The sequence below is a fragment of the Mustela nigripes genome, chromosome 6 (assembly GCF_022355385.1).
Source record: "Mustela nigripes isolate SB6536 chromosome 6, MUSNIG.SB6536, whole genome shotgun sequence".
Lineage (NCBI taxonomy): Eukaryota > Metazoa > Chordata > Mammalia > Carnivora > Mustelidae > Mustela > Mustela nigripes.
The window spans coordinates 17,570,325-17,596,892 of NC_081562.1; the positions used below are offsets into that span (position 1 = coordinate 17,570,325).

The 26,568-nt window shown below is 42.0% G+C and overlaps 2 protein-coding genes across 2 annotated transcripts in view; one reads left to right on the plus strand and one right to left on the minus strand.

Moving 5' to 3' along the window:
- Nucleotides 1-16,772, plus strand: part of GLT8D2 (glycosyltransferase 8 domain containing 2) — a 39,724-nt gene extending 22,952 nt beyond the window's left edge. The window contains exons 4-10 of the mRNA XM_059402216.1: nucleotides 1,623-1,794; nucleotides 7,309-7,426; nucleotides 8,560-8,644; nucleotides 9,247-9,359; nucleotides 11,300-11,466; nucleotides 12,297-12,409; nucleotides 16,169-16,772. Coding sequence (XP_059258199.1) covers nucleotides 1,623-1,794; nucleotides 7,309-7,426; nucleotides 8,560-8,644; nucleotides 9,247-9,359; nucleotides 11,300-11,466; nucleotides 12,297-12,409; nucleotides 16,169-16,341 — 941 coding nt within the window. The 3' untranslated portion in view covers nucleotides 16,342-16,772. The remainder of the gene's footprint in view (nucleotides 1-1,622; nucleotides 1,795-7,308; nucleotides 7,427-8,559; nucleotides 8,645-9,246; nucleotides 9,360-11,299; nucleotides 11,467-12,296; nucleotides 12,410-16,168) is intronic.
- Nucleotides 16,773-16,885: 113 nt separating this feature from the next.
- The window catches only part of TDG (thymine DNA glycosylase), a 25,485-nt gene continuing 15,802 nt past the window's right edge, over nucleotides 16,886-26,568 (minus strand). The window contains exons 4-10 of the mRNA XM_059402214.1: nucleotides 25,337-25,406; nucleotides 23,468-23,603; nucleotides 23,190-23,272; nucleotides 23,016-23,110; nucleotides 19,814-19,985; nucleotides 19,276-19,401; nucleotides 16,886-18,857 (exon numbers count right to left, since the gene is read on the minus strand). Of these exons, the coding sequence (XP_059258197.1) occupies nucleotides 18,727-18,857; nucleotides 19,276-19,401; nucleotides 19,814-19,985; nucleotides 23,016-23,110; nucleotides 23,190-23,272; nucleotides 23,468-23,603; nucleotides 25,337-25,406 (813 nt within the window). The 3' untranslated portion in view covers nucleotides 16,886-18,726. The remainder of the gene's footprint in view (nucleotides 18,858-19,275; nucleotides 19,402-19,813; nucleotides 19,986-23,015; nucleotides 23,111-23,189; nucleotides 23,273-23,467; nucleotides 23,604-25,336; nucleotides 25,407-26,568) is intronic.

Here is a 26,568-nt window from a genome sequence, read left to right on the forward strand (position 1 = left end):
CCTGTGTGCCAGGCAAAGGAAAGGTGGCTTTACCTTATGGGAACCACTGGAGACTGGGAAGCAGGGAGGAAACACAGTTGGATTTGCGTGTGGGGCAGTTCACTTCACTGCCAGCAGGTGGACTTGCCACATGATTGGGAAACCTCCGCAAGGTGACAGTTGAGCCCAAAAGGAATAATCCCTTAAGAAATATTTTTGTTGTTGTTTATGAAAGTAACCATGGTTACTTTAGAGAATTTGGAAAACATGAGAGATTGCAAATAAGGAAATTGAAATCACTTATCATTCCATAAACAGATGTAGATCCATTTGAAAATATATATGCCTGTGTATATCACATTGGGATCATACACTAGAGGAGATTCCTGTGGCAATTTTGTGCACCGAATACTAGAGAGAGTTTTGTATCCTTTCCCCCCTTAACATTGTATTATGAGCATTCTCTCACGTCAGTAAAGATACTGTGAAAACAGACTTATTCTCGTGGCGGATATGTCCGATGTAGTAGCCTGCTTGTGGAACAGATGTGGGAAGGGAATGGGCAGACTCTTCAATGTTCCTTAAGTTATACAAAGCACAGGTTCTGGTAGTTAGTATACTATGTATTTATTGGATTAAACACCAGCTAGACTACCCTGCTTCTGAGTGGTATTTTGCAAAAAGTATCTGTGAACAGAGAGCGAACTTTAAGTAAAACCCAGAAGGGCACCGGATAATGGATACTCTACATAAGGATAATGATTATCCTTCATTCTAGAAAATTGCATTGTGGTGCCAAAATGTGATGTTACAACACCAGTGTTTTATATCACAGCCACAGCTCCAAAGAACAATCAATTGTTCATCTTGTCCATTAGTCATGCTCTTTCATTTACTGCCTTTCTCTTGCCATCAACTTTTGAGACACTTGACTAGAGGGTGGATAAGGGAAGAAATATCACAAGCAGTAGATTTTATAGCAGCACAGGCAGGGTAAATATTCCAATTTAGGAAAGAGGCGAGGAGCTGAGGAACTGTTGAGTCAAAGGAGGCTTTCATTTCTTCCTGTATTTTTCAACTGTGTGTCTGTGTTAGGCTATCTGATTGGCTTCTGTCAGAGAGCTCCAAAATAATAGTGCCTGAAGCAAAACAGAAGTTTATTTGCTCTCAGGTGAAAGTGTGATGTGTCTGTTCCATAGTGACCCAGATCAAGATTCCCTCTCTCTTAGGGTTTTGGTGTCCTCCATAGGTAGCTTCCATCTGGTGGTCCAAGATGGCTGCCCGAAGTCCCGTCATCATATCCCCATTCCAGACAATGGGAAGGGGAAAGGGAAGAGGGGAGGCCAGCACATTTCTTTTCAAAGGCAAACCCAGTAGTCGCCCACATACCTGCACTAACTGCCCGTTGGTCTGAACTTGATCACACAGACTTGCAAGGGAATCTGAGAAACAGATCCTTTGTGGTTGGCAATGTGCCAGGTAAAATTCCAACGTTCTAAGAGAAGAGGAGGCTGGGTGTTGGAGAACAGTCGGCAGTCTCTTCTACACTATGCTGTCTTCCCCCAGGAGTGTGGAACACAATTTAAACTGGCCCTACTTTGAAATTCCTTCATGTTCTAAGGCACTGATTTTGATGTGTCCAGATGATGACTCTGAGCCTCCTGAGGAAATGGAGGAGGAGATTCCTGTGGTGATTTGTGCCGCGGCAGGGAGAATGGGTGCCACCATGGCTGCCATCAACAGCATCTACAGCAACACTGATGCCAACATTCTCTTCTATGTCGTTGGACTCCGGAACACACTGTCTCGAATCCGGTAATTTGTGCCCTATAGACTTTGGAGTTTTCTACTTTTTCATCTTTCTTATCTTTCCTTAAATGGATTCCCCTGTGTTTGGGGTTTGATAAATGTCATTTGCATTAATTTGAGATTTACTTAGTGACCTGATGAATGTGTTGCCTCGCTAGGGAAGTTACAGCAAAGCCTCATTAATCTGGTAGGGCAATGCATCATTCTGCCGAAGTGAATTGTCTAATGAACTGAAGAACTGCATTCCTTAAGCAGGTTATGTGGAAGTCTTTCTTTCTCAAATGGTTTCTCTTTTCTCTGCTTTCTTAGCCTGGGAGGATATAAATATAATATTTCACTGTGACCTGGATCATCACTAATTATAATTTTTGAACTGCTAAGCAATCTGTTTCCTATCATACAACACACTAAAAAAAAAAAGTTGGAAATGGATTTAGAAGAAATAAACAAAAAATCAAATTTTAAAGTATTCTAAAAAATGCAGGCTTTGCTATGGAAAATGACTCTGTGAGCCCAAAAATCATAAGAAAATCATGGACAAATTTTACTGCTTAATATTTTAAAACATTATTAATTTATTGATTTACTTTTTTAAAAAAGAACTCAAGTGTTGGAATTAGTGACAAGAACTTTATTTATGTATTTATTTGCCCATTTTAAAGATTTTACTTATTTGAGAGAGAGAGCATGAGCCAGGGAAGTGGGGGAGGGGTGGGAACAGACTCCCCGCTGAGCAGGGAGTCCAACCTGGGCCTCAATCCCAGGACCCTGGGATCATGATCTGGGCTGAGGGCAGACACTTAAATGACTGAGCCACCCAGATACCTCTAAAAACTTTTAAAAGATGCAAAACACTGTAAGTGAAATTAATCTTACAATAAACTAGGCCAAATATTTTCAGCATGTATTATAGATGAAGGATTAATCTCTAAGGTATAAAAGGAATTCTTACAAAAAAATTTTTTAAACATACAAGCATCTAGTAGAAAAATGAGCACAGAATACCAATGAACAATTCACAGAAGAAAAAACACAAGTGGTCAACAAACATGAAAAGGTATTATGTATTACAGGGAAATGCAAATTAAAATGACGATGACATATAATTTTTCACACATTGAGTTGGTTTAAATTAAATAGGACAAAGTCCAGTGCAAGAAAATGCATATGCCTATCCCCTAGTTAAACAATGTACATTTTGTAAATTGGTAACGTATTTTGAGAGGGCAATATGGCAACGTCTAATAAAATTGTGTATGCATTGAGCTGCTGTAGCCACTGTGGAAGACAGTATGGAGTTCTCAAAGTTAAAAGTGGAACTACCCTGCAATCCAGGAACTGCACTCCTGGGTATCACCTGTGAAATACAGAAACACTAAATCAAAATGACACATGCACTCCTCCTTTTATAGCAGCCAAATCAAGGCTGCCACCCAAGCGTCCATGGACAGATGAATGGATAAAGAAGAGGGGATGTGGGGCACCTGGGTGGCTCAGTGGGTTAAGCCGCTGCCTTCGGCTCAGGTCATGATCTCACGTCCCGGGATCGAGTCCCGCATCGGGCTCTCTGCTTGGCAGGGAGCCTGCTTCCTCCTCTCTCTCTCTCTGCCTGCCTCTCTGCCTACTTGTGATCTCTCTCTGTCAAATAAATAAATAAAATCTTTAAAAAAAAAAAAAAGAAGAGGGGATGTGTGCATTCAGTGGAGTATTATACAGCCAGGAAAAAGAATTAAATCTTGCCATTTGCAATGATGTGGATGGAACTAGATTGTATTAGGCTAAGTGAAATAAGTCAGAGAAAGACAAATAACATATGGCTTCACTCATATGTGGAATGTAAGAAGAAAAAATGAGCAAAGGAAAAAAGAAAGAGGAAGAAAAAAGAAAGAGTGAAGGAAATAAGAGACAAACCGAGAAACAGACTCTTAGCTATAGAGAACAAACTGCTGGTTCCCAGAGGGGAGGTAGGTCGGGGGAATGGGCAAACAGAAGATGGGGATCCAGGAGTGCACTTGTGATAAGCACCAGGTGTTGTATGGAAGTGCTGAATCACTAGAGTGTACACCAGAAACTAATATTACACTTTAGGGTAATTAACTGGAATTTAAATTTTATAAAAAATGTTATATGCATGTATAGTTTGACTCACCATACCATTTCCACTGCTCGGAATCTGGTACAGAAATTCTAATATTATCAAAATATAGGTACAACAGTGTTAATTTCAGCATTATATGAAATAGCAAAAAAAAAAAATTGCTCAGTGCTTAAATGTCCATCAATAGAAAAATATTGAAACAAACTATGGAGATGACCAAGCTATTAGAAGAGAGAGAAGGCAATGTGGGTATACTGACAATGATCTATCGGCCAGGAGGAGACACACGTTGCAGTATATCTCATGTGCTATGACCCATTCTACAAATGTCTGATCCATTCAGGCTGCTGGGACAGAATGTCCCAGACTGGGAGGCTTACAAAAATAGAAATGTATTTCTCACAGTTCTGGAGGCTGTGAAGCCCAAGATCTAGGCCCCTGCCAATTCCACGTCTGGTAAGGGCCTGCTTCCTGGCTTATAGAGAGCTGCATTTTTGCTGCATTTTGCATTTGTCCTCCCGTGGAGGAAGGGTTAAGGGAGTTCTCTGGGTCTCTGTTGTAAGGACGCTAATCCCACTCATGAGGGCCCCACCCTTCAGGACCTAAACACCTTCTGAAGACCACACCTCCAAATGCCCTCACGCTGAGGATTAGGTTTCAACATATGAATGGGGGGAGGCACAAAACAAGTTAGTTTATAGCTTTAAAAATAAAAAACCAGGGGTACCTGGCTGGCTTAGTAGAGCATGAGACTTTTTTTTTTAAGATAATATTTATTTATTTGACAGAAATCACAAGTAGGCAGAGAGGCAGGCAGAGAGAGAGGAAGGGAAGCAGGCTCCCCGCTGAGCAGAGAGCCTGATGTGGGGCTCGATCCCAGGACCCTGGGATCATGACCTGAGCTGAAGGCGGAGGCTTTAACCCACGGAGCCACCCAGGCACCCCTAGCATGTGACTCTTAATATCAGGGTTGTGAGTTCAAGCTTCACACTGGGTATAGGTATAGAGATTACTTAAAAATAAAATATTAAAAAAGGGGGTTGGCGCTTGGGTGGCTCAGTCAGTTAAGCATCTGCCTTGGGCTCAAGTCATGATCCCAGGGTTCTGGGATCAGATGGCCCATGCTGGGCTCTCCGCTCAGTGGGGGGGTGCTTCTCCTTCTCCCTCTGCCTGTCACTCCCCTGCTGGTGCTGCTTGTGCTTTTCTTTCTCTCTCTCTGACAAATAAATAAATAAAATCTTTTAAAACATTCTTTTTTTTTTTTTTTTTTTTAAAGATTTCATTTATTTATTTGACAGAGAAATCACAAGTAGACAGAGAGGCAGGCAGAGAGAGAGAGAGAGGGAAGCAGGCTCCCTGCTGAGCAGAGAGCCCGATGCGGGACTCGATCCCAAGACCCTGAGATCATGACCTGAGCCGAAGGCAGCGGCTTAATCCACTGAGCCACCCAGGCGCCCCTCTTTTAAAACATTCTTAAAAGGAAACCCAACCCAAACTATAAATGTGTACATGTACATATATGTGTTTCTGAAAAAAAAAAAAAAAAAAAAAAAGGGCCCCAAAGATCTCCATCTGTTAATAATGGCTATCTCTGGGGAGGATGGAGGGACTGGGGAGATCAGTGATGAAGGGAAGTTCAAGGGATTTCAGGGATTTATTTTTCTTAAGTTTATTTATCTTAGTAACCTCTACACCAAATGTGGGGCTTGAACTCATGACCCCAAGATCAAGATTTTCCAACTGAGTTAGCCAGGCTCCCTGAAAATGTATTTATGTATGATTTTTACAATTAGATTTTTAAGTCCTAGCACGAATTGGAGGTACTGAGATACGGAAAACACTCGCTCCTAATCTAAATGGTCCTTGGCTCCTGTGGGTTTTGAGGGTTTGTGTATACGTTTTAGATTTTCTGTCTCATATCACACTTTTCTTATCATCTATTGTTGCATATTGTTCCTTTAGCCTGCTGTTAACAGTCGTGTAATTCTCAGTGGGTATGAAAACCAGATAACCAAACCCCAAAGCGTAGCGTGTGTAATATGTTCGGAGCAAGGGTTTGTACTCGAACAAAAGGGCATGAACTCCAGGACTCTGAGCAGGCACCGTCTCCCAGCTTTTGTTGTGTAGCCCACCACCCCCATTTTAAAGAATTAAAAACAAAAACCCCTCTTTTCATTGAAGTATAACACAAAAAAAGAATATTGCACAAATCCTGTGTTGCAGCTTTGTGAGTCATCAGAAAGTAAACATACCCCTGTAACAACCACCACCCCAATGTGGTGTGGTCAGTCTTTTTAACTTTGCCATTCCGACAGGTGTCTGGGCTCTTTGTGGTTTACCTTGAGATCCCTTTATATCTAGGGAGTCTGAGCACTGTTTTTCCCACATTTCTTGGCCACTTAGAAGTTGCTTGAGTACTTGCCAGTTTTTCAGTTGGATTGTCTTTCTTGTTGACACGACTTCTCCTCACCTCCAGATTTATTGAGATATAATTGACATATGGGGCGCCTGGGTGGCTCCGTGGGTTAAAGCCTCTGCCTTCGGCTCAGGTCACGATCCCAGGGTCCTGGGATCGAGCCCCGCCTCAGGCTCTCTGCTCCGCAGGGAGCCTGCTTCCCTTCCTCTCTCTCTGCCTGCCTCTCTGCCTACTTGTGATCTTGGTCTGCCAAATAAATAAAATCTTAAAAAAACAAAAAGATATTTAATTGACATAAAACATTGTGTAAATGACTGGTTTTATGGTTCAAATTTTGCAGATCTAAATGCAATTCAGAAGATCAACTCTTTTGTCGATTTTTGAGCAAAAACAAATGCTACCACGTGTGACTTGAGTCATTGACAATTGTATTTTGAGAGAATTTCTACCAAGCATTGTATTATGAATTGGATAAAGGATAGTCACACATTGTGTGAGACGGAGTGAACATGAGGGGAGATGTTGGGGACAGGAGGGGAGGGTCGGAGGCGGCGGCAGGTGAGGCACAGTGAGAGGCAGAGTCAAAGAGACAAGGATAACTTCAAATCATCCTTGGAGTCCAAACAGCAGAGTGAGAATGACTTCCATCGAGTAGAAGATTCTGAATGTCCTGCTTCATAACTTGATAAATCTGTTAGCCCATGGCAGGAACATTTTTGTTCTTCCAGTTTCCTGTGGAGATTATGTGGATCTGGGGAGATATTTGAGTATTACTATTTTGCTTCATTTCCTTTGCAGAGGTATGCGAATTAAAGTAAAAAAGAGGAAAGATCTGAAGCCGGGCCAGACAGAGGGGAAAGAAAAAAATCAGAATGATTTATAGACTAAATTCTACTAAAGTTATGCACATTTTATTCTTAACTTTCTAAGGAGGCAACAGACAAATTGAGGAAAGGTTGGAGGTGTATACTAGAGCTTTCTTTTTTTTTTTTTATCATCTCTTTAGAAAATGGATCGAACATTCTAAACTAAGAGAAATAAACTTTAAAATCGTGGAATTCAACCCTATCGTCCTCAAAGGGAAGATTAGACCAGACTCATCGAGGCCCGAATTGCTCCAGCCTGTGAGTAGGAATTACGCATGTGCTGGGGACAGTCTTTGGTGAGACTCTTGCTCAGTGTGGAGCACCAGCCACTGGGATGTGGATGGAATATTTCTGAAGCAGTGTCAGGTCTCCACTAAGCTCTGGTTACTTAAAATTTATAAACTACCTGCTCCAGAAGAATTTAAGGTGGTTTACATAAATATAATGAAACTATTAAAGAAGAAATGAAGTGTAAGAAAATGTAGGATGCATTTATGTATGTGAATGTGCTTGTAGGGGTGGGGGTGGGGGTTGGGGCCAAACAGTGAGGCCAGGAAAAAATATTCCCAACCCACAGGCTGTTGTGTGTACGGCAACTGGACATTAAATTCAGCCCAGGGTATCCCAGTGGCTAAGGAAAAACAGTAGCATGATAGATTATATACCTCATAGGTTCAACTAAGATTTTCAGGAGACACCCACTGTTTTCCCTGACATTGGGAATCCTAAGGTATTTTACTGCAAGAGTTCTTACCAAAGGGACTCTTTCTTACGTAAAGAGTGGTATTGATGGCAGATTCACAGAAAATGCAGCCAACTTCTACATATAATTGTTATTGAAATCCATCCTCAAAAATGTAGTGAATTCTAAGCCCTTTGATGACATGCTCTTTTCCCAATCCCTTATATTTTTTATTGGAGTGTGAGCTGAGATGGGATTTTGGATTAAATGGTGCAGCTAATAAAACTACACGACTCCCACCCAAGCTCATGCTGTCTGACTTTTTTTCTGGTCCACGGAGCTAAGAGGTTGAACTTGTGGCCGGGATGCCTCTGTGCCCATGCCCATGCATGCGTGTGTGCATGTGCGTGAGGCTGATTTAGTGGACAGCAGTCCAATTACGAGTATAGAGGACAGCAGGCAATTTGTGGCTTGAAAGACCGGGAAGGAAGCCTCTGACTGCTGCTGTAGCCAGTTACAGAGGGGAAGTGTCCCGTCACTGTCTCCACAGCTGAGGGTTCGGACCTAGGAGGGTGCTGATCTGCCGGCTCAGGCTGTGGCCCCGGGCCCCCATCCCTGGCTGCTGAGGCATCTCTGCAGCCTGTTGGATTTTGCTCTGCACCTGGAGTTCAGCTGAGGCTCACCATCGCTTCTGTTGTTGTTTTAACAGCTGAACTTTGTTCGATTTTATCTCCCCCTGCTTATCCATCAACATGAGAAAGTCATCTATTTGGACGACGATGTCATTGTACAAGGTATACTGCCGATGGCCAAGAACAAACAGGATCAGCTGATAAGTAGAATGAGTGACTTACCACCTTCATTTTCCAAATAGCAAGGTGCTCAGTGATTCTGACTTGTGTACTCAAGTGGGGAGAATAAAGGGTTAGAAGTTTGGGAATAGTTTGAAGACAGGTGTGGATATTCACTTCCCTGGAGTATCCAGCTGACCTGGGAGCTACTCTGTCCAAGTCAGCTGTCAATAACCTAGTCTTCCCTTTCTTTGCATCCCTAAAATGTAGGGTAATAAAGTCTCCCTGATGGCACTCTCGGAAGTGAGCTCGGTTTGGGTGTTTCAGTGTTGCTGTCTCCCATGTGCACATAAGATGAGCACAGGTGTGCAAGCCACATGGCAGCCGAAGTGAGGAAGTCGGCCCAGTGCCGGTCCGAGCTTACCATCCAACCCCTTTCTGAACTGAGACAAGCTAGGTTATTAAGTCCATCTTCAGGCTGCTTGAAATTGGGATCACATACTTTTCCTCCAGAGCAACATCGGGGCCTGCCTGATGTTCTAAGGCTCTATCTAGCTCTAAAACAAATGCTCTAATATTTTAACTCTTGGTGTTTCTAAATTCAGGTGATATCCAAGAACTCTATGACACCACCTTGGCCCTGGGCCATGCGGCAGCTTTCTCGGGGGACTGCGATTTGCCTTCCGCTCAGGACACGAACAGATTTGTGGGGCTACAGGTGGGCTCGCTGCTCCTGTCTTCCCCCGCTGCTCTCCTCCCTTCCCTTCCCACAGCTCGTCATAATCTAACCTTGGAGAACCCAGCCCAGGCGGGGCCTGGGCTGCCCGGTCCACCCCAGCTCCCTGCATACCGAGGCTAGGGCAGGATGATGACCCTGCAGGTCCCACTCTCTTGGTCTGAAACACGGCAAGAACAGTACCTGTCTTGTTCTGTTTTTTGTGAGCCACAATGGGATACCATGACGCCCAAGTTCTAGCCTGTCGTAATGCTCCAGAAGGGACCCTGGTTCTGTAGGTGGCCGGAACCACACTCTCTGTCCAAGACAGGGGGTTTCCTCTAAGAGGCCCCCTGCACTTTGGGTTCTAATTTCAGAGTAGTGATCACCACTTTCCCCCCCATTTGCAATAGAGAAAAATACTGATTTTCCTCAAGGCGAAAGATCTCTTTACCCTGGAAGAAATGAGGAAAGATGAGCCTATATTTAATACTAAAGCCAAAAGGATGGCTTTTGGTGCTGTTAAGAATCAAATGCTGTTCTCCAAAAAAACGTTCCAGGAAGTCATTTTTATGTGCAACAATAGAGATGTGACACACTTTGAGGCCTAGGCTTTCAGGCCACCCTTGACGTGATCAAAACCTCGGATCCATCACTTAGCTTGAAACCCTGGGCCAGTTACTTACCAATCACCTTCTCCCTCCGTTGTCCAACAGAGGTGAGAAGAGTACTTCCCTCGTGGAGCGATTGTGAGAATTAAATTAGTTAATACATGGAAAGGGATTGGATGCAATTAATGAGGTAGTGTGTGCAAAGTTCCCAGAACCTGCCTGACACCCAGAAAGTGCTCGAGTGTGTTCGTTAGTTCTGTGACCTTGAGCATCACACGGAGGAGAGTTAGGACAGCCCGTGCGCATGAGACAATGTGCCTTGCCTTGTGGCACATCCATTAGGCAACTCCCTATGTGCCTGACAATTTTAGGTACCAGTGATACAGCAAACAAATGAAAATTTCTGCCTTTGTGTAGCTTACATTTTAGTGGGAAGAGACAGTCAGTAAATGAAGTATTTAACAGAGTACCAGGGTGCAGGTTGAGCTGTATTGTAAATTGGGTGATCAAGTACTGAGGGAACCATCTCAGCACATAGAGGAAAAGCCTTCCAAGAAGAGGTGACAGTATGTTCAAAGGTCCTGAGGCAGAAGTGTATCTTTCTTGCATTGAAGGAACAAGGAGATCAGTGTGGCAGAGGAAAGTGGGCAAGAAGAGTCATTAGAAAGGTAAGGACAGTGAGGACAGATGGCACAGGGTGTGGCAGCCCATTTTAGGAACTCCGGCTTTTACACTGAGATGGAAAGCCACCAGAGAGGCTTTGAGCAGATGAGGGACATAGAGACAGAGTGGAGTTGAAACTTGCAGAAACCCTGAGTGGTAATGACAGCCCAAACCAGGGAAGGTAGCTGTGTTGGCGGTGTGGTTTGGAAGACAAGACCAACAGGGCTTGCTGACAGATTTGGATGAAAAGTGAATGAGCAGGAGCCATGGAGATCCTAATGACCCTCGGTTTTTGGCCTAAGTACCTGGAAGAACAGAGCTGCCAGGAACCGAGGTGGGGCAGGTTATGAGGAAGCAGGTTTGGGACAGGACTGGGAGCTGTGTTTGGGTGTACAGGGAGCTGCCATGTTAAGCCCCCAGGGGACAGTGTTGGCAGATGTGGCAGGAGCTGGGAGTCCGGAGACAACAGGGCTGGCTCTGCAGACAGTATTTGGAGCCATGAGGCTGTCCCAGGAGTCAGTTCTAGTGCTGGCAGTGAGGCTGGGGAAACGAGAAAACCAGCAGAGCCACTAGGAAGTGGCCGGTGACCTAACACGGTGAGGGCTTAAGAAAATGATTACTTTCCAGAAATGAATGATTTGGTCAAAAGCATATGCTGTCCCTTTATAGAATACATACATGGGCTACCTGGACTACAGGAAGAAGACGATAAAAGACCTTGGCATAAGCCCCAGCACTTGCTCGTTCAATCCGGGTGTGATTGTGGCCAACATGACGGAATGGAAGCACCAGCGCATCACCAAACAACTGGAGAAGTGGATGCAAAAAAATGTGGAGTATGTGTAGACCCCTCTGCCACCTTCCATGCTTGGCAACACAATGGTTCAGTTAGTTTTCTAGGTGTAACTTGGGTTAGAAATAGTTCACGGACATCTTAGGTTTTCTTACAGAGGCACTGATGAGAAAGGATGGGGATGGGAGATGAGAATCTAATCACAGATGGTATGTCAGCGGAAGCAGGATCCTGCAGAATCTTATTATGCAAACATTTTTTCTCATGAATTAGTAATGTAATGTTAAGTCTTCTACCAGAAGCCTAGTGAACCTTCTCCACTGAAAATCATTTATTTCAGTTGAGGGGCTCCTCCTTATGTAGGCTTTTTTTTAAGACTTATTTTATAAACTCAACTTTGTTTTTGAAGGTGGAATTTTTTTTAAATGCAGCATTTTTTATTATCGAAATTTTAAAAGAGAAAAAAAAAACCCCTCTAACAAAACCACTATTAAACATGTCATTGTATTTCCTGTCCACCTTTTTTATCTGGATATTTAAAAATATCATCATAACCTTGAATTTGTAAGTAGGTCTTCTATATAATGTAGGATTGGAATTTGGTCTGTATTTGCCATTAAAAAAGGCTGAAAATTAAAATGGCAAAATGCTATGCTGTGAGTGTAGACGAATTAGATGGGAATTTGTGGTATTCTTACAATTTTGTGTAAGTCTGACAATTTTCAAAATAAAAAGTTGGGGGACAATGAAAAACTATCGTCTTTCTATTATATAGCGGGAGATGGTCTTGCATCTTTCAAAATTAGAAGATGCTACTTTACCTGAGTCTGTGCGCCTCGAGGCCAAATGTTGCTTTTCTATTCCATTTCTTAGGGAAAATCTCTACAGCAGCTCCCTGGGAGGCGGGGTGGCCACGTCCCCAATGCTGATTGTGTTTCATGGGAAATACTCTGCAATCAACCCCCTGTGGCACATAAGGCACCTGGGTGAGTATTTTAGGGAGACAACACAACACATTATAGACCCGTGAGCCCCAAGGGCAGGAGAGTGCGCTGTAACATCAGCTTCCTCAGTTCAGATCCTCTAGGTGATCTTGGAGGTGATCCATTATTTAACCTTCCGTTGCTCAGATTCTACAAATGCAGCTGATAGAAATGGCCTGAAAGGTATGCTTCTAGGAATTCATGGGAAGCAATTAGATTCATGCTTAGAAGAGAGTATGTGCTCAGTAAACATCACCTATTGCTAAAATAGAACTTGCGCTGTCAGAACTTTTTCACTTGTCTTTATTGCCCTCTTGCAGTAGCCTGCAGTGGGCAAAACCAAACAAATTGGCATAATGGTTTATGATGTATTTAGACGGCTCACAACTTCTCTTTTAAGAAGCTGTTTCCTGACTCTGTACCATGTGAGTCTTTTATTCATTCCTCACTGAGGGAGTGCAGGCTCTGTGATACGGACTGGAATCCCAACTTTGCTATGACCTATGTCGGGCAAATTATTCAATCTTTCTATGCCTTAGCTGTCCATTTATAAATGGATTCTAATAGAATCTTATAAAGTTTTTATAAGGAATAAATCACCTAATACTTGTAAATTGCTTAGCACAGAGCCTGATGCAGAAGACAGTCACATTCATTCAAACACATGCCACCATCCCTTAGCCCAAAGCACTGGGCCAGACCTGTTTAGAAATGGGAAAGATTTTGAATTTTAAAAAGGTAATGTGAGGGGCACCTGGGTGACTCCGTTGTTGTTAAGAGTCTGCCTTCAGCTCAGGTCATGATCCTAGGATCCTGGGACCGAGCCCCACATTGGGCTCTCTGCTCAGTGGGAAGCCTGTTTCTCTCTCTCCCACTCCCCCTGCTTGTGTTCCCTTTCTGTCCATCAAAAAAAAAAAAAAGTACTATGATGCATACATTCATGTTATGCAATACCCTGAGTGGGATCTAGGCTTTGCTACCAAAAAAGTTATTAAAAATCCTCGTTTTCAGACACTTGGGCGTTATTTTAGAATTGGAGACAAGGGCTTATAGATGTGTATTTACTAAGTACCTTCTACATCGTCAAGGACTGAGCTAGGTTCTGGTGACAAAGGTGAATATTATTTCTAATTCTCAGAACCGGCAAGGTGGTATGTCCTTTACTCTCCCTTTCAAAAGAAGGGACACATGATTGCCTGGGTGGCTCAGCTGGCTGAGTGGCTGCCTTCAGTTCGGGTCATGATCTCAGGGTCCTGGGACGGAGGCCCACGTCACGCTCCCGGCTCGGCGGGGAACCGGCTTCTCCTTTTGCCCCGTCCCCTGCTTGTGCTCTCTCTCAAATGAAATCTTTAAAAAAAGAAAAAAATAAAAAGGGACACATAAAACTATAGTAGCTGGGTTCCTGTTTCTTGATGATTCTATATAGATTTGCTTCTGCCTCATTACGAGAATCTTCCTCAACTTTCCTGAGCATCTGTATGCATACAGGAGCAACACAAGGAAGTTCAGGACATTAATGTTCCATCTGGTTTGATTTACAATAATGCTGGGTTCACTGTTAGGTCAAAAGTCAATGTTTCCCTGTAATGAATGTACAGAAAATCCCATCAAAGTTGTAGGTCTATAAAAAAGGTTGTGTAGGAATAGTTACGTGAAACTTAGATGAAAAGGTTAGAGCGTTCTATGAACTTGCAGTTTCAATCACGTTTTATGAACTATCTAATTGGTTAGTAGAAAGGGGCAGAATCTTCCTAAGGGGAAAGGAATAATTTTTCTTTGTAGAACAGAGACTACATCTGACCCGAAAGTTTTGGAATCAGGGAAGTCTGCAAAGTAAATCTACCCAGAAATCATTTGAAAAATGATTCTGGTTTCAGGTGTTTTGGAAGCAGAAAGCATGTAACACTACTGGGTATTCAGTTTGGGTCTAAGCAGGTAGGCTTAAGATTTTAAAAATGTAGGACCTATATTTAGTTAAAGGCAAATTGCACGGGGCGCCTGGGTGGCTCAGTGGGTTAATGCCTCTGCCTTCGGCTCAGCTCATGATCCCAGGGTCCTGGGATCGAGCCCTGCATCGGGCTCTCTGCTAAGCCAAGAGCCTGCTTCCTCCTTTCTCTCTGCCTGCCTCTCTGCTTACTTGTGATCTCTGTCTGTCAAATAAATAAATAAGATCTTTAAAAAAAAAAAATAAAGGCAAACTGCAAACCCACAGGGAGTCCTCAGATCATGGAGTGGACAGATGATGTCCCGCTGAGTGGAGACTCTAGGGTGCTTCTTCCCACATAGGCATTTCCTTTGTACAGTCTTTGGAAGTTGATAATTATTCCAGTTATGTTCCGGTAACTTGAAACACCTCTCTCCTATTCTGTGACTGCCTTCACAGCTGGGTTTATGAATAGTAGGAAATGGATTTTTGTTTTTTCTTTCTTGCATCATGTGTTAAGAGGGACTAGCACACAACCCCAGCTACTCACCCTCTCTTAAGGGATTTTTTTTTTTTTTTTTTTTAAGATTTTATTTATCTATTTGACAGGCAGAAACCACAAGCAGAGAGGCAGGCAGAGAGAGAGGAGGAAGCAGGCTCCCCACCGAGCAGAGAGCCCGACGTGGGGCTCGATCCCAGGACCCCGGGATCATGACCTGAGCCAAAGGCAGAGGCTTTAACCCACTGAGCCACCCAGGTGCCCCACTTAAGGGATTTTCAGTTTTAAAAAAAATATCAAACTCTCTTTCATAGAAAGGAAATTTAACACCATAGAGAATACTAATAAAAAAAAAAAAAAAAAAAAAAAAAAAAATTACATTTGTAATGTACTTCTGGAAGAGATATTCTAAAAACATGCTGAGCAATGGCATGGCAGTATGAGGGTAAACGCACCATCTCGAAGTGATTCCTTATGAGAGGAATAACATTCCAACGGGAGAGCTTTGTGTTAGAAAGTGCATCTTACTCTTCGCATTCCATCTGGTAAAAGCAAGATCATTACAGGAAGATGCTGCCGTTCTGAGGGAAAACGTGGAGAAAGGAGAACGCCTGTAAACTCTTGGTGGGAGGGACACTGACACAAGTTCTCCTGGGGACAGTCCAGCAACCTCTTACCAAAAATGTAAGACACGCACCCTCAGTCTAGCGATTCCATCTACAAGAATATACCCAACGGATCTGTAGACATGTGCCAAATGTGCACACGAGCCTGTTCGGTGTTCACTCATGTCAGTGAAGGGACAGAGACAACCTGGAGAGTCTTAATAAGGAACTCAGTAAGTAAACAATTATAAACTAATAATTCTCTATCCATTCTACATGTGCTATACCACACACACACACACACACACACGTATACGGGTTAGAATGTTACTGGAAGGATTTCAGGAGAAACTCTTAACAGTGGTTATTTTGGAGGTTTAGGGTGCTAAATTCTTTTTTTTTTCTTTTTTTAAGATTTTATTTATTTATCGGGGGGGGGGGTGGTGGAGAGAGCGAGCACAGGCAGACAGAATGGCAGGCAGAGGCAGAGGGAGAAGCAGGCTCCCCACCGAGCAAGGAGCCTGATGTGGGACTCGATCCCAGGACGCTGGGATCATGACCTGAGCTGAAGGCAGCTGCTCAACCAACTGAGCCACCCAGGCGTCCCTAGGGTGCTAAATTCTTACATACTTTTTGATTTGCTTAGTTTTTTAAATAATGGACTTGTATTCAATTTTCAATATGAAAATTTTACTTTCTAACAAGCCTCTTATTTTCTTCTAAACACCATGAAGGCTGGAATCCAGATACCAGATATTCTGAGCACTTTCTACAGGAAGCAAAATTACTCCACTGGAATGGAAGACACAAACCTTGGGACTTCCCTAGTGTTCACAATGACTTATGGGAGAGCTGGTTTGTTCCTGACCCTGCAGGGATATTTAAACTCAATCACCGCAACAGCTGATATAATCTGACATTTTAAGAATTTCCTACATAAAAATGTCGAGTTGTGCATTTGTAGCCCTATTTCATTGTTCATGAACAGCACCTTCAACACACACGATCTACGACGTAAACCACAAAGACTAATGTGTGCAAACGGTACCCTGGTCGTGCAGGCACGGACTCCTCCAGGACAGGGGCCGTTACGGAAATCGGGGTGATGTGCGTGAGCTGGCCTGCTGGAAGGAAATGAACCCGTTTCTGTTTCAGCAATTTGCTTACACTCTAAACAACAACTTGTATTCACAATTTTTAAAAATTTCTAAATGTATTTTTTCATATGTAGCTATTTTTTTTTAAACAGGTTGCCAGTCTTGTCTTTTGTAAAACAATGTATTGCATTTAAAACATGAATGTCTGAGAAAATAAAATATTTGCAGATTTTCTAATGATTTTCAGTATATATGTTATTCTCTAAGTTAAACATAACACAGGGTAGACCAACCTCACGTGTAAAGGGGGAAAGAATACCAGTCACTCCTACTGCAGAAAAACCTGCAACTTAGGATAATCATTCTTAATATTTTTATTGTAAAAACCATCAGACTTCCAAATGAATTTAAAAACTTTTTCAATATTTTTTAATGAAAAAGTCTCATATAGTCATGTAGAGGATATATCAACATTTACTAGTCATCTTCCGTAGGTAATGGAAAACACCATTATTGTATGCTAGGAAAATCCTCAATCCCCTTCTCTAATGAGCGTTCATCATAATTTAAAGGGTACTTTCTCCACTCAAATTAAAACAAAACAAAACTATTGTAAGGCTACAATCATTATATACCAAAGCAATTCCTACTTACATGCTTTACATAGTCCCATGAAAAAATAATTCAATTGTTCCTAATCCCTGATGCAAGGCACTTCAAGCGCCCGCATAAAACATCCATGTAAACGGCAGTGCAGTACATGAGTGAGAGAACATGGGCTGAGTAACTTTGACACAGCTTGACCTAGACTAAGGGAAATAGAAAATCCATCACAGCCACAGCTAAAAGGCATGTTAAGATTCACAAGACTTTGTTTCTCTTATTATACAGAGAACAGGCCATATAATCTCTTAGGAAAAAAAAAAAAAAAAAAAAAAAGAACACCTCATAAATATTTTCGTATTGAAAAACAGCATGCTCCCTGGGTATGTGTGACATCAGGACATTCAGAAGTGACCAGGAGTAACTGCAAATGGCATTTCTGAATACCAAGCTTTACTATCCACCAGGCCTACTAGTCTGGACTCTTCATAGCACCATGGAAAAGGCATTAGAAAATCACAAAGGTACGTTACTTCAAACTAACCCTGCCAAGAGGCCCACGTAGTTCACAGCAACAGACAATGATGTGGAGATTTTCTTAAATTATTGATTAGATATACCCAGCATGAAAAATTGTTATCTTAATACATCTCACGTACATAAAGCACCAATTTAAATAAGATAATCGAACACCTCCAGTAGGCTGTTGCTCAGCCTAAGAGCTCATTTCTCACCACTTTCCACCTTATACCCTTAAAGCCAAGGAGGATAAAAGTAGCATGGCGACCGATATTGTAAGAGAAATTCAGTTCCCTCCCTATCAAATGTAGGTCACTCAAGTAAAACACAGAGGAAGGAACAAACTTAAAAAAGGTCTACTGCATTCTCTGGAATTTAGCATCCCAGCTCAACAGTTTCTACCTACACTAGAGGATTAACACCCAGCGGGAGGAGGCCACAGCCAGGCTGCAGGGCCCTGTCTGAGAAGGCCAGGCCAGCCTTGCTGCCGGAAGGCCACACTTTACATTTCCGCTGCGGGGCATCTCTCACAGACGCTCCCCACTGGTGAGGCCAAGAGGTGTGAACGTGACTACGCTTCAGGGAGCCCATCAAACACCGCTAAAAACCACCAAATGAGACTCCACTGTGGGTTGACTTCATATACAAAAAAGAACACATCTGCCTCTTTACCAGGGGTAATTATTACTAGCAGGCCCTTCTTAGGCATAAAAGGAATAATGGGTATCTCAGTTTATGCACAGTTAATAATCAAGTATAAATATTCAGACTGTTTCATTTTAAAATTACAGATTAAAAGTGACTCCCCAAGGAGAATCAGTTTCTTCATAAACGAAGTATAGTTTATAAAAAGCTGGAATGATGGTTAATTCAAATACAAAAACTCATACACAAAAAACCCTACCTTTTCCTTCCCAACTTACTTAGTAGGTTCATACAGTTGATTCTATCACGCAACTGTACTATCCTCCCATCAGAGAGCAAAGTACTAATAAAATGCCTCAGTGAGCCAAGTGAGGGCCACTTCTTGACGACAGAACGGCGACACGAGGCAGAGCTGAGAAGCACCACTCTTAAGCGTGGCTTCCTTCTTCCTGTTCTGCCGTCCCACAATGATTGTTAAAGGAAGGAATCTGGTCTGTAAACGACTGAGTCATCCACTGCCCATTTGGAATGTCACCGAAAGTTGATTCTGCACTGTCAGCTGCCGGGGAGAAAAGAATGTTAGTGTCCGTTTATTTTACCTGAAAACGTTACAGGATTCAATCAGGAGGTCTGAGCAGTCCAGCGAAGGGGAACTGCTATTAAAGTAGTCACACAGGCTTCTTGACTACAACGAACAATCTCTGTTCTCTCGGCAGACACAGGACTGAGGAAGCCTCACAGTTATTCACGGAGGGAATGCGATTGGGACGACTCGGTGACTCAGAGACAATGCGCTGTACACGCGCGTGGCGGAACGTCAGCTCACCAGCACACTTCCACTACTGGCCACTGAAAAGATTTTCATAGTCCCATTCCTAAGCTTCAACAATTCATTCTCTTAAAGAAACCACCCCCCCTTCCCCAGTCCTGACAAAACCAAGCATTGGAAAGGAACATACACATGGACGGGAACATACCTAGCCCCCCGGAGGAGAAGCTGCAGGGGTCGCCAGCGCACGGATTTTCTGTATAAGCACCGCCATACGCTGCTTCATAACCTGGGTCGTATTTTTCTTCCTTAACAGCCATCTTCTTTGCATCCTCTGCGAGGAGAATAAAAGCTCTTTAAAACTGATTTTGTACAATGGTTCTGAAACTAGCTTTATTCAGAAGTCATCATGAACAAATCTCTTTCCAGGTCATGTATACTAATGTATCTTTCACTATCATCTTTTGAACTCTTTATAACATATACTGAATTAACTCATAGGAACTGTAAAAGCCTACTAGATTTTAATTTCAGGTGGCGACGATGCTTCCTGTATCCTTAGCATCTGCAGGGGGCCCCCACAACAGACTTTAGTAAACGGAGATTTTTAATAGTGACCAATGTCTACTGTCAGAGCACTGACTGCAAATGTAACTTTTCTTTTCTTCTACTTTTAAATCCACAACATGCTTCCTGTAATGTACAGATCCACGAGACAGATAAGTGGGGTGCAGAAGGGAACACACCTTGGGCCAGCTGCAGATCAAATGTATACTGCACCTCTTGAACGTCTGTGTTTCGTTCAATGCCTTTCAATTGATCTCTCAAGTCTTTGAGCTTAATGTAGTAATGAACTTTGTCCTGGGCTCGAGGAAATTGAGCACATCTCGCACTGGATGACGGCATAACGTAGCAGAGCTAGAATTATAAAAATTATATAGTTACATAAATCTTACAAGTCCACAGAATCTACTCACATAGAGATGAAAAAATTTATCTTTTTCTGGGTTAATAACGATGCTTACCACATATTAATATATGCAAACTCAATAAACGTAGTTGTGGTTGAGTTCAAATTTGTAAAATTTACTTATCTTTAAGCCAATAAATAAAAAATGAGGCATCTGCCCCACATTCATTTATCAATTAACAGTCTTGTCTTTTTAACAGTAAACATATGGTTCACAGTTCTAAAGGTACAAAAGGGCACAAAAGTATATAATGGAAGTTTTCCCTCCCAACGCTGTCTCTATTCACCTAGTTCTCTTCTCAGGGCAATCAAAGTTGCTGGTTTCAGAGGTGTAACCTATGAAAACACAATCAAATGTGTCTAATAATGTATTCTCCCGCATCCTTCTTAAGACACACATGAATGGTAACATGCTCTCTATTCCCTTTCTTTTTGACTCAACAGTGTATTCAGAGATAATTCTGTACCAGATACCTGTATTAGAGTAAAAAGAGGTTCTTTTTCATAGCTATGTAGTACTTGCATATTTATTTAACCAATCCCCATCTGTGGGCACTTAGGTTGTTTCCAGTCTTTTTTTTTTAAGATTTTATTTATTTATTTGAGAGAGAGAGCATGAGAGGGGAGAAGGTCACAGGGAGCAGCAGACTCCCCGTGGAGCTGGGAGCCCGATGTAGGACTCGATCCCGGGACTCCAGGATCATGACCTGAGCCGAAGGCAGTTGCTTAACCAAGTGAGCCACCCAGGCATGCCGTTTCCAGTCTTTTGTTATTACAAGCTATAGTGAAAAACCTTGTATATATTTAATTTTGAGTATGTGTGAGCTGGATAAATTAATAGAAGTAGAATGACAGAGGAGAAAGGCATTCGCATTTATCACTTGGGATGGCAACTGTCCTTCACAGATTACAAAATATGTAATAATATACATCACATATATTTCAAAGAGAGAGGCTGCTGGGCTATGGAATTTCCAGTTGCAATTTCTTGCAATTTTTATACTGGCCTCTGTAACATTATAAAAAACAAATTATTTCTTTTGTTTTGTTCAGAAAGCATTTAGAAACTCCTGACTCATAAAGATATGTAGGTGCAAATGCTACCAGGTTTTGTAATAGCACATTTTCCCATCCCAAAATATTCTTCAATTAAAATGATCCAGCGGGTGGGCGCCTGGGTGGCTCAGTTTATTAAGGGTCTGTCTTGGGCTCAGGTCATGATCTCAGGGTTCTGGGATGGAGTCCCACATCGGGCTCTCTGCTCAGGAGGGAGTTTGCGTCTTCCTGTGCCCCTCTCCCTCCTCATGCTTGTGTGCTCTCTCATTCTCTCTCCCCTGTCTGAAATAAATGAAATATAAAATAAAATAAAATAAAATAAAATGATCCAGAGGGCACCAGGGTGGCTCAGTCATTTATGCACCTTTAGTTCAGGTCATGATCCTGGAGTCCTGGGATCGAGCCCTAAGTTGGGATCCCTGCTCAGCGGAAAGTCTGCTTCTGGCCTCCACCTGCCCTACCTTGCTTGTGCTTGTGCTTTCAAGTAAATAAAATCTTAAAAAAAAAAAAAAAAGATCCAGAAATTTGAAAAAGTAGTTTTTTGTTTCAAAGCTGAATCACTAACATCATTAATAACTGTATTTCATACCAAAGAAAAAATTATAGAAGATACAAGTACTCCCAGCTCATCGTAAGACCTAAAACTACCTGTCGTGATAAGATTCAAGTTCACTATATATATGTATGTGTGTATATATATATATATATGGTATTGCACTATTACGGTCACATATATCCAAGAGATGTACCTGAGTCTTATCTGGCTCTTAACGGACAATAATGCAGTAATTTATTGAAAGCAATGGACTCCTTTACAATTTTACCAAAGTAGACAAGTATAAGCCTCGGTTTAAATAAAGACCAGGGCTACCACCTACTTTATCAATCACATATTTATAACAAGTTAAAAACAGAAGAAATTTAAAGGAGATGTTCAGACATATGGAAGCGGCAGAAACTTCACTCTGAGGTCTCTGCAAAAACCTGTTGGCACACTGGCTTCTCCATCATTTAAAATACTGTCTAGAACACATGGGTCCATGCACGAATGTTGTTTTTTCAAAGTTATAAACAAAACTTAAAACTACATTTAAGAAGCAATCTTTGAACCAAATGTCTGCAGAAGCTCTATATAGAAAAATGACAAGAGTTTGAAAACCACTGCTACTTCATGACGCCTTCAGGGACAAGACCATAGTCAACAGCACCCTGTGCCAGTCGGACTGGCGGGATGTCTGTCTGCAACTAGACTGTGTACCATTTATATGGCTCTAAAATTAAACTGGGCTAAGATATACAAGCAGGGGGTGATGAGCAGTTTCACTAATCGGGAGCATGTCTTTATTTACATATTTGTTTCATACCGAATAAAGGCTAATTTACTTGAATTTGGTTAAGAATACGCCACTAGGGCAACCTGGGTGGCTCAGAGGGTTAAAGCCTCTGCCTTTGGCTCAGGTTGTGGTCCTGGGGTCCTGGGATCGAGCTCTGCATCGGGCTCTCTGCTCAGCAGGGAGCCTGCTTCCCCCTCTCTCTCTGCCTGCCTCTCTGCCTACTTGTGATCTCTCTCTCTCTGTCAAATAAATAAATATCTTAAAAAAAAAAAATCCACTAAATAGACTTTGAATGTACATTAGCTAGCCCCTCTCTAACATTTTAACCAAATAATATCAGTAAGACATTTTATATGACAAACCTTTCTTTTTTCTTTCTTTTTTTTTTTTTTAAATAATGGTACCTGAGTTAATTTGCAGCTATTAGTTTGAGTTGATATAAAACTATGACTCAACGAAATCCAGTGCTTTTTTTTTTTTCCCTTTCCCCATGGCATCAATTACAATGGATAGGACAAATAAAAAAGGGAAGTTAGCTAGAAAAAAATTCTTTTTAGCTGATTTACAAATGTAATTTTAAGGACTTACAGTTTCTGTGTCTGGGATCTTATGGGGCTGAAGTCCAAATTCTAAGTTTTTAACCTTAACTCCAAAAACTTCTTTACTAAAAATTTCATAAATACCTAAAATGAAATACAAACATATTTACATTGCCCATAATGTTAGCAAAGAAAAAAGATAAAATTTAAAAGTAAATCTTACATTTTCCATTAAACACTGCTATTCGTGGCTGATATTTCTGTAATTTCTGCACTAGAATACGTCCTCCTTCACGAAATTCTTTACTAAAATTGAATTAAAAAGTAGTCAAGATACAAGTACGGCAATATTTATAATATGCTAAATTCAGAGAGCTGTGAATAAAAGATTGATTTATGTTACATGTTAAGCTCAGCTTCAACTAGGTACATATAGTATCCCTAGAGTACATGAGGCAACTGCATGGTTAGGTTCCAACCTATAAAAATAAATGTAATTACCTGGAGAGATCTTTGCTGCCTGGTGTTGTCCTTTCCACCATATTGGTAAATCCAATACCGTATTTCCCCGGTAAAGTGTGATCATCCATATGGTTCAGCTGGACCTCACTCAGGCCGGACATAAACAGACACTTCCCTGCGAAAATAAGATTTGAGTTTATTTCCACAGAGATCAGAGGTTTTTGCCCCATGAATTGATGTGGTAGTCTGCATTTTTCCTGAAATCACCAAAAATAAATAAATAAATAATAATAAAATTAAATAAAAGGTTTAGGATATTTTAAAAAATTATGGGTCAAATACCGTATCAAGCAATTACTGTGTGCAAAGCCTTCTGCATGGATTATCTCATTTAATGATAACTGTTTTATGAGATCTTAATTACTATTTTTATCTCCTTTTCACAGGGAAGTTAAGGTAAACGGCTGTCGGAAATACAGAGCTAGTCAGTGTAGGAAACTTTGAAACGGTTTGTTTTCCTTTCTAGTAACTGCCTCCTGTGCCCCAGAATAACTTAAACAAATAAATATACACCAAGAGACCCGGAACATTCAAACACCCCAACAGTGGAAGAAATGGAAGTTCAAACTTTTCCAGAAATTTTTTTAAAATAATGGAGATAGTATGTCCTTAGCTCCAAAAACACGTTACTGTACTTTTTTGTCTTAAATGTTTTTAATGTTACTCTAAGCTAACGGACTAGTATTTCCTGAGGAACTACTGCATGCCTTTTTCTATTGGGCGGTGTTGGTAAGTGGACTTACATAGAAGGTAACAGTAGTTATACTTGGTTTTAAAGCTCACTCTAGGGCGCCTGGGTGGCTCAGTGGGTTAAGCCGCTGCCTTCATCTCAGGTCATGATTCCAGGGTCCTGGGATCGAGTCCTGCATCGGGCTGTCTGCTCAGCAGGGGGCCTGCTTCCCTTCCTCTCTCTCTGCCTGCCTCTCTGCCTACTTGTGATCTCTCTCTGTCAAATAAATAAATAAAATATTAAAAAAAAAAAACAAAGCTCACTCTACAAGTATGAGGCTCTTTAATATTATACGCTGCTAGATATAAAGTATCTGTAGAGAATGTCTCCAATCACAAAGTCTCTTAACTAATACAACTTGATTACAGTGATCAATGCATTTCATCTCTCCTGGAAATAGGATAAGCAGAAATCTGGAAAGGTCAGTATCTGTCTGCATGGGCACAATGAGGTACTATTGTTACTATCACTGCAGATATCAAGTAAAAAGGAAAATTCATTTAAAAATGCAGTAAAATGCCTATAAAACTATTAGCAAAACAAAAGAGGGAGTACTGCTTTCCTTGCCCCTCCGCTCTCTTACACCAAAGTGTGAACAAAAAAACACCAAAAAGTTTCAAAACACTTATTTTTGTGTACATATGCACAGAAAACATGTATGTCTTTTTATGAACAACCTCTCTTAAAAAAACACAATTTGGGGACGCCTGGGTGGCTCAGTTGGTTAAGCGGCTGCCTTCGGCTCAGGTCACGATCCCAGCGTCCTGGGATCGAGTCCCACATCGGGCTCCTTGCTTAGCAGGAAGCCTGCTTCTCCCTCTGCCTCTGCCTGCCACTCTGTCTGGTGGCTCAGTGGGTTAAAGCCTCTGCCTTTGGCTTGGGTCATGATCTCAGGACCCTGGGATCGATCCCCACATCGGGCTCTCTGCTCAGCAGGGAGCCTGCTTCCCCCTCTTTCTCTGCCTGCCTCTCTGCCTACTTCTGATCTCTGCCTGTCAAATAAATAAATAAAATCTTTAAAACAAACAAACAAAAAACCACACAATTTAGTTTAATTTATCTATTAACAGAGATACCTAGTTTAAAAGTAAAATAATTTAAAAGAACTAATTACTTACAAAAATGGTTTCCAGGTCCAGGGTAATGATGCCCTTTGTAAGCTGCCATTAGTCCTGGGTTTATGCCAATCTACAAGAAATGTTTATACAGTAAGTCTTAAAGAATAGAATTTAAGCCTCAGGGCTTCTGTAGAGGAGTGGTGGACAAAACTAAATTTATTAAAATAAAAACTTAATCCAGTATTATAAGCAATATTGTTTATCAAGTACCTAGTCTTGATCTGAACAAAGTACTATTTCTTTCTTTCTTTTTTTTTTTAAAGTAAGCTCCACACCTACTGAGCCACCCAGGCACCCCCAAAGTATTCCTCTTTTAAGAAAAACATTCCCTTTTACAAGTGCTGCTGTTATGTTTAAAAACCAGTCCTATGGGGCGCCTAGGAGGTTCAGCGGGTTAAGCATCCAGGACTTTGGCTGAGGTCACGATCTTGGGGGTCTTTGAGCCGGACCCTGTGTCAGGCTCCGCCCTGGGTGTGCAGCCTGCTCGGAATTCTCTCTTTCCCTCTCCCTCTGCCGCTTCCCCAACCAAAGGCCACTTGCTCTTGCCTGTGCTGTCTCTCTCTCTCTCTCTCAAAAAATGACCAAACAAAATAAAAACCAGCTGGGGGAAAAAATAGTAGAAACAGAGCTATAAATGCAGAGAACAAACTGGTGGTGGCCAGAGGAAGGGGGATGGGCAAGGTGGGTGAAGGGGAGCGGGAGGTACAGCAGAGGGAGGGCAGCTGACGGGACTGTAATGGTGTCCGGTGACCGACGGCAGCGACACTTGCTGTGTGTACACTGTAATGTACAAACCAGTCAAATCACATGCTGTATGCCTGAAACCATGTAACACTGTGTCAATTCTACAAAGGAAAGATAATACAATAAATTTAAAAAATGAAGACCAGTTTGACTCCTTCATATCCCCACGCCCCCACAGCTGCCCAACGGGGCTGGAAAGAGAGATGCTGGAGCAGCCCATCAGCTGAGGCCCCCTCCAGCCACAGACTGCTTCTCCAGTCCCAGCAAGCAGCTTACGGCATCCACATCAGCAACAGCTGTTTGCACGCTGTTTCTGATAGTTACTGAAAAAAACCAAAGCTCAAAATCAGTATTTTCAGGGCACCTGGGTGGCTCAGTGGGTTAAGCCGCTGCCTTCGGCTCAGGTCATGATCTCAGGGTCCTGGGATCAAGTCCTGCATCGGGCTCTCTGCTCAGCAGGGAGCCTGTTTCCTCCTCTCTCTCTCTGC